The sequence below is a fragment of the Ceratotherium simum genome, chromosome 4, assembly GCF_057802395.1.
Source record: "Ceratotherium simum simum isolate JZ-2026a chromosome 4, ASM5780239v1, whole genome shotgun sequence".
NCBI classification, from domain to species: domain Eukaryota; kingdom Metazoa; phylum Chordata; class Mammalia; order Perissodactyla; family Rhinocerotidae; genus Ceratotherium; species Ceratotherium simum.
The window spans coordinates 7,581,141-7,588,258 of NC_141903.1; the positions used below are offsets into that span (position 1 = coordinate 7,581,141).

At 55.9% G+C, this 7,118-nt stretch overlaps 1 protein-coding gene across 1 annotated transcript in view; it reads right to left on the minus strand.

Annotated features, from left to right (window-relative positions):
• ERGIC1 (endoplasmic reticulum-golgi intermediate compartment 1) overlaps positions 1 to 6,702 on the minus strand; it is a 106,381-nt gene extending 99,679 nt beyond the window's left edge. The window contains exon 1 of the mRNA XM_014786102.2: positions 6,586 to 6,702. Within this exon, the coding sequence (XP_014641588.1) occupies positions 6,586 to 6,605 (20 nt within the window). The 5' untranslated portion in view covers positions 6,606 to 6,702. The remainder of the gene's footprint in view (positions 1 to 6,585) is intronic.
• Between the last annotated feature and the right edge of the window lie 416 nt (positions 6,703 to 7,118).

Here is a 7,118-nt window from a genome sequence, read left to right on the forward strand (position 1 = left end):
TTAACAAACCTAAATGTTAAAGTTGACAACAAACAATTAGGCTAATTACAATTTCTTTAAAGGATCAATTAGGCCTGTGTTTCCCAAACTGTATTCTGAGAAATGGTACTGGGCGTCCTACAAACAACAAGGTCGCTTAGACAACGAGTTTGGCAAAACTTGGCTGAACCAAGTGACTCGGGTTCCTTTCGTGTAGGACTTCTCAGAGCCTTTAGTAAGTTGTGAACCTCCAAGCGGGAGACGCGGCATGAAGGAGCACAGATGGCAGATGCTGAGTCAGATCAATCACACAGAGCAGGGCTTCGTCAACCTTACTGTGCATCCAAATCACCTGCAGATCCTGCTAAACTACAGATTAGATTCAGGGTGGGCGCCGGGAGTCTGCATTTCCAACAAGCTCCCAGGTGAGGCTGAAGCTGCTGTCTGGGGACCACACATTGAAGAGCAAGGGCGTCAATGGAAAGGCAAGACACTCTCCCTCCCCCTACTGACCATTTTACTGGTGAGGAACAGGCCCAGAATAGGGAATGGGCTTGCCAAAGGTCATGCAGGAGTGACAAGTGGGACCAGACTCGGCTCCCCAGCCCCTCCTCCAAGGACCACCTCCCCCATCCTGCGGCCCCGGCTATCTCGGCCTTGCTTGCTGTTGGTTCTCCCCATTTAGAGCAATCCTTCTCAGTCCCGGCTGTGCACCGGAGTCATGTGTGGGCCTTTAAAATTACTGATGCCTGGGCCCCCACCCTCAGAACCTGATTACTGGGTCTGGACTGCAGCCTGAATTTGGGGATTTTTAAAACTCCTCCCGGGGCGGGCCCGGTGGCTTAGCAGTTGAGTGCACGCGCTCTGCTGCTGGTGGCCCGGGTTCGGATCCCGGGCGTGCACCGACGCACCGCTTGTCCGGCCATGCTGAGGCTGCGTCCCACATACAGCAACTAGAAGGATGTGCAGCTATGACATACAACTATCTACTGGGGATTTGGGGGGGAAAAAAAAAAACAGGGAGGATTGGCAATAGATGTTAGCTCAGAGCCGGTCTTCCTCAGCAAAAACAGGAGGATTAGCAAGGATGTTAGCTCGGGGCTGATCTTCCTCACAAAAAAATAAAATAAAAAATAAAAAAAATAAAACTCCTCCAGTGATTCTAGTGCAGAGCCAGAGTTGAGGTTCTCTGACGTAGAGGCAGCGGGTAAACTTCACCCCAAATGCCCTCCTCACACCTGCCCACCCCTCCAATGCCGGATGAAAACCGCCTAGCAGCAAGTCCAAAATAAAACATGAAAGGATTACCAGATGCGAAATGGAACATAACAAGGCCCCAGCTGGCTAAGGCCCCGTCTCAAGATATTACAGGACCACAGTCAGGAATCCAAACCGCCTTGGGAGGAGAGATTGTCCATCTCATTCCAAGTCCAGATGAGCAGGTAAATATGCTCTACGAGCTAAAGCCCTAGTGGCCGAAGTGGGAAAATCTGGACCCTCCAGAGTGAGAGGCTCTAAGCTGGCGTGAGACTGTAGTGGGAGTCTTTAAAGACCATTTCAGAAGCAGGTGTCAGACCACGTGAGGCTAGTAAAAAAAAAAAAAAAATGTTGGTAACTTTAAGCTTTGTAATGAGCACTGTTGGGAAAGGATTAGAGGTGAGAAAGCCAATGAACGCAATGAGAGGAGGTTTCAGTTCTCTCTGAACTTAGTGAACGGAAGGGAAAGCCTGAGCAAGGAGGCTGCAGGATCCAGTGGGCTCTGGAGCCAGACGGTGAGTTCCAACCCCAGCGCCTTCTGCTGATCCGCCACGTTCCTTCATGCCCCTCCGTGGCCCACCTGTAAAGTGGGACAACAACAGGGCCTGTCCTGCAGGGCTGTAGAGGGATTACACGGGCCGATGTGAGATCCTTACAACAGCGTCAGGCACTAGGGAGTGCTCAATAAAGGTGAAATACTGGCTTGATTTTCACACGTTTCCTCTGGCCTAATCTTTATTTCCCTTTTGCCCTGATTTTTAAGTCTATATATTTTTAAACTCTTTAAAACATAGAAGTATGTGTTTCTGTCAGCGTCCCAACTTCTTTCCGGAATGAGGCAGGGCAGAAGTACAGGCACTTATGTTAGCAACTACGTGCTGAGTGTTAACGATGTGCTCAGAGCCCCCCTTGGTGGCTGGGGCTTACCTTGGTGTAGGGAGTGAGGGGCCCCTTGGGTGAGGCTGCGTGGGGAGCTAAGGACTTCATATTTGACCTTCAGAGCAATGGGCCCTGCTTGAAGGTCGAAGCCAGGACATGAGACAATCAGGTCAGCTTTGGAAAGCTCACTCAGGGCTCCTGAGGAAGGCAGAGCCAGAGGCACCGCAGCAGGGCCGGCATCATGGGTGTGCGACCTGTGTGATCACACAGGGTCCCACACTCTGAGGGGTCCACGCTTAGCTTAATGCTCTGCTGTCGCTGCCCTGAAATTCTTAATACTTTTCCAACAAGGAGTTCTGTATTTTCTTTTTTTGTGTGTGAGGAAGATTAGCCCTGAGCTAACATCCGTTGCCAATCCTCTTTTTTTGCTGAGGAAGACTGGCCCTGGGCTAACATCCGTGTCCATCTTTCTCTACTTTATATGGGACACCGCCACAGCATGGCTTGGTAAGTGGTGTGCAGGTCCGCGCCTGGGATCCAAACCTATGAACCCAGGGCCACCGAAGCGGAGCATGCAAACTTAACCGCTATGCCACTGAGCCGGCCCCTGCATTTTCATTTTGCACTGGGCCCCACAAATTATGTGGCTGGCCCTACCTTGCAGGGACACCTCACTTGCCCCTACATCTATCCTAACAGGTGAGGCAGGAAGGTTACCATTCCCTCTTTAAGATGAAAAAACTGAGGCCCCAAGAAGGTAAGTCAACTGTCCCAGGGCGCAGTTGGTCAGTGGCAGAGCAGCAGCACACCCCAGGTCTTGGGGTTTCAACTTGGGGACCACCATTGTGGGGGAGCTGGCCACCTCTGCCTCCCTGAGAGCAGTGCTCAGGCTCCCCTGGGCCTGGGCTGCAGGAACTTCCCCCCCTCGCCTACCCTAGGCTGAAAGAGGCAACAGGTGCTTGTTACCCCCTGCCAGCCGGAACTGGGTACCGTCAGGGCCAACGCCCACGGATCTGGGTCACAAGGCCAGTGCCACATCAGCAGTGTGCAGCGATTAACGAAGCAATGCAACAGGAGCACAGCAAACACCAGTCATCCTTGAAGGCCCAGGAGCCCTCCTCTGCGCTCTGCCTCCTCCCCCACCCCAACAAGTCAGAAAGAGCCAATTTAAGAAGGGAGGGGGAAAATTCCCCACCAACAGCTGCCAATCTGCCCAGTAAAGGAAGAGCTGGCATATCCTATCACTCCATGCCCTTGGCTTCCCTGACAGGCGCTGAGGAGCATTTCTAAGGGGGAGCTTGGCCCAGACACTGTTCTGGGAGCTGGAGTTACAACAGAGAATATAACAGATAACCATCTCTGCCCGAGGGAGCTCAGGTTTTAACCGGAGGGAGAAAGGGAACAAGCTTAACAATTAAATGGGGCCGGCCCTGTGGCTTGGTGGTTAAGTGCGCGCGCTGCGATGCTGGTGGCCCGGGTTCGGATCCCGGGTGCGCATCGAGGCACCACTTCTCCGTTCATCCTGAGGCCGAGTCCCACATACAGCAACTAGAAGGATGTGCAGCTACGACACACAACTATCCACTGGGGCTTTGGGGGGAAAAATAAAATCTTTAAAAAAAAAAAAAAACAATTAAATGAATTATGTAGTGTCAGGAAATACAGGTGCTTAAACGAAATAACACAAATGATGAAAATAACGGTCGAAATTTATTGGGTGCTTCCTCTGTGTCTAAATGCTTTACACACACGACTCTTAATCCTCTCCACGACGGGTCCCGTTCTCATCCCCATTTCACAGACAGGAAAACTCACAGGAGGCAAGATGCACAAGGTCCCAGAGGCAGTAACAAGACAAGGAGCATTGATGAGAACGGGCGAGAGGTAGCTCTTTTCCCCCTCTCCTGATTTTGTTGTTTTAATGAGCAAAACAAGCAGGAAGCCTGGTTTTCTCTCTGGCCTCAAACTGCGGGAGGGGGTCCAATCAGAGGATGCCCCTCTACTCTCCCCTTAAGACACCTGACAGGGTGGTGGGCCCCTCCAAGCCCTCCCTTTTCTCCCGGAGCTAAGGCTTCCAAGCTGACAGCCCTGAGTTCAAATCCCAGCCCACCAGCACACGGCCCTGGGCAATATGGGCCCTTCCCTTTGATTCAAAATCCCTTCCCTTTGATTTAAAATGAGGACTAAAACTCCCTCTCACAGGCGACAAGGGAACGGATGTCAAGTCTGCACTCTGCAGTGCCCGCACAGTGGTGGGTGCCCCACACATGCCCCACTCCTAGGGACCCCGGATGCCCTCCTCCCTTCTCTCCAGTGCTGAGAGGGCAGGGCCACATGGCATCCAGCTCCACACTGTGGGGCACGAGGCAAAGGGCTGAGCACGGTAAAGATTTGATGAATTAAAACTGAAGAGAGGAAGTCGCGGGGGACGGTGGAAACTTCCTTAGAACCTGCGCCCTGGAATTAACAGACTTTCAAAAGTGCAGGTCACTAGGCACAGATGCTCACCCTCCAGTGTGCACGGGCGAAGTGGTGGATCTATTCTCCCCGTTCTGTGCTGAGCCCAAGCCCTCGAGACAACCGATGAAAACACCTCATGAAGCTGGGGCCGCGATGGCACCTGGCTGCTCCAAACCTCCAACTCAAGGCGCACCAGGTCAGGAGCTGTGCGGGACCCGCGACCCCGGCCCACCCTTCAATCTAGCTCCCGTGAGGGGCAGGGCAAAACCCAGAGTCCTAGGGACTCGACTTTCTCCTCTTAAAATGGGGGATTAGGTGCAAAGTGAAAGGATTAAACGACCAAAGCAGTGATTTCCCCAACAAGGTCAAAATCAGCGGGACCTAGTGAATCACCTGGAGATGGAGGAGGAGGGGACAGGAATTATCAGCCTGGGTAAGGGGCAGCTTTGTGGAACCAGGAACCACAGGCCAACCTCAGCTCGCATGGTCCAGGCGTTAAGTGGCGGTACGAGGACTGCCCCTGACTTCCATCAGAGGGGCTTTCCTTGTTCAGATCTGCCCTTCGTCTGCAAGCACTTGTCTGAGACCTTGGGGCCGGCCTCAGGGCTGCACGGAATGGGCAGCAAGCCGGCAGACATCTGCTGGAGTATGTCAGCCAGGGAAAGAGGTGCAAGGCCAACGTCCTTTCCAAGCCTGAACCCCAACGTGCCCACAGGCTGTGGGGGTCACTGCCAGGCTCTTCTTCCCAGAAAGGCTGTCACCTTACCCTGACTTCAGTCACACCTGTATGGAGGGAAGGAGCAGGCAGGAGGGAGAGCTCCCCGGGGCAATGAACCCCTATTTTGCGGATGAGGAAACGGCCACGTGGAGAAGCTCCTCACCCAAGGACGCCCCACTCCTGAGCTCCACGCCCTCCCAGGTGGAGTTCACACTTCTCCGCACTCAGTCGTCACAGGTGGGACCTTATTTTTAGCTCCAGGCTGCAGGTGGTGAAATGGAGATGCTGAGAGGGCTCTGACACTTGCCCAGATCATCCAGCTGAGCGCTATAGGAAGCTCTGAACCCAGAGCCTTTGCCCCTAACTTCTAGAATATACTGAGCTGCTCAGCAGAGGGGGCAGAGCCAGGATTCTAATTCAGCTCCTCTCCAGCTAAAGCCCTGCTCTTCTCCTGGCCAGATACCCACAGCACAGCTGCCTCAGGCCAGCGCGTCCCCTGGGGCTGCACACCTCAAGCAAAAGTCTCGTGGAGACCCCTTCCCAGGCAGGCTTGCAGAAGGCCTAGCCCAGCACAACGTGGACTATGAGGCAGCTGGATCCCACAAAGGACCCATTGTGGTGACTGTAGAAAGCCAAGGCCAGCCAGGGCTAGGCCCTCTGCAGAGCCCTGCCCATGGTTCCCCCGGCCTCCTCCCCTCCACGTGGTGCCCCCATACCCAGAGCACAGGACCAGGATTGGCGAGGGGACAGCCCTCCTGTTCTGCCCAGCCTGGGGCAGCCTCAGCCTACGGAAACCTAAAACCCTCCAGCTGCTGCCAGGCGGGATGGGGCTGCAGACCCCTGCGGAGCCCTGGGGGCTCAGTCAAGGTGCCCTGGACGCACCTGTCAGCTGGGGTGGGGTCCACGGAATGAAGCTCTGTAGAGGGGAGGAGGGGGATGGCTTGTTTGCTCCCATCTCGGGGAGCGAGGAAATCTGTTACCCAGTATGGGGGGGGAGGATGAGGGTGTGCAAAGGGTCGGGGCAGGCTGGGGAGGGGGCTCGGCGGAGGGAGGGGGTGGGACGGTCCCGGGAGGTGAGGGGCTTTCCCTGCCGCTGCACCAGGGCGCCCTCGGCGGCTCCCGCTGTCTTTGTGTGCTGCAGGGGGACCGCCCGGGGTCCCCGAGAGTCTGCCGAGGCGTGCACAGGGCGGGGGGCCCCTTTTGCAAGCCCGGCGGGAGGGGTCCGCGGCGTGCCCGGGCACCCCCTGTGCCCGCGGAGGGGGCTCCCCGGTGGCCGGGGTCGCCACACTCACCTCCTGAAGTCAAAGGGCATGGTGCCGCCGCCGCCAGGGGTGGGAACGCTGCAGGCCAGGCGGGCCGCGCGCCGCGTGGGTCCCTGCCCGCTGCCAACGCCTCCTCAGCCGCCCCGCCCCCGCCGCCGCCCCCCGCCCGCGACACCCGCCACCGGGAAGTGACGCTCCGCGCAGCCCATTGGGCGCCGCCCGCCGCCCCCGGCCGCCCCTTCCGCCGCGCGGTTAAAGGGCCCCGCGGGCCAGGGTGGGTGGAGGCTCCCTTGGGGGTCGAGGCTCTCGGAGGGGAAGGGACCCCGCAAAAACTCACGCATCCGTTCCTTCCAAGCCCCCCTGAGTTTTCCTTCATTTTATCTCTATGTAGCCTCGGGCAAATCCCTCTGCCTCTCAGAGCCTCTGAGTTTTGCAGTTGTGAAACAGTTTCATTGAGTTGTGAAGATTAGATGTAATGATCCAGATTTGGGCCGTGCACGCGTCTAGCTCTGAGTAAGGGCCTAATACTGTGTGAGAAGGGAGGTCAGGCAGTCCTAGATCTG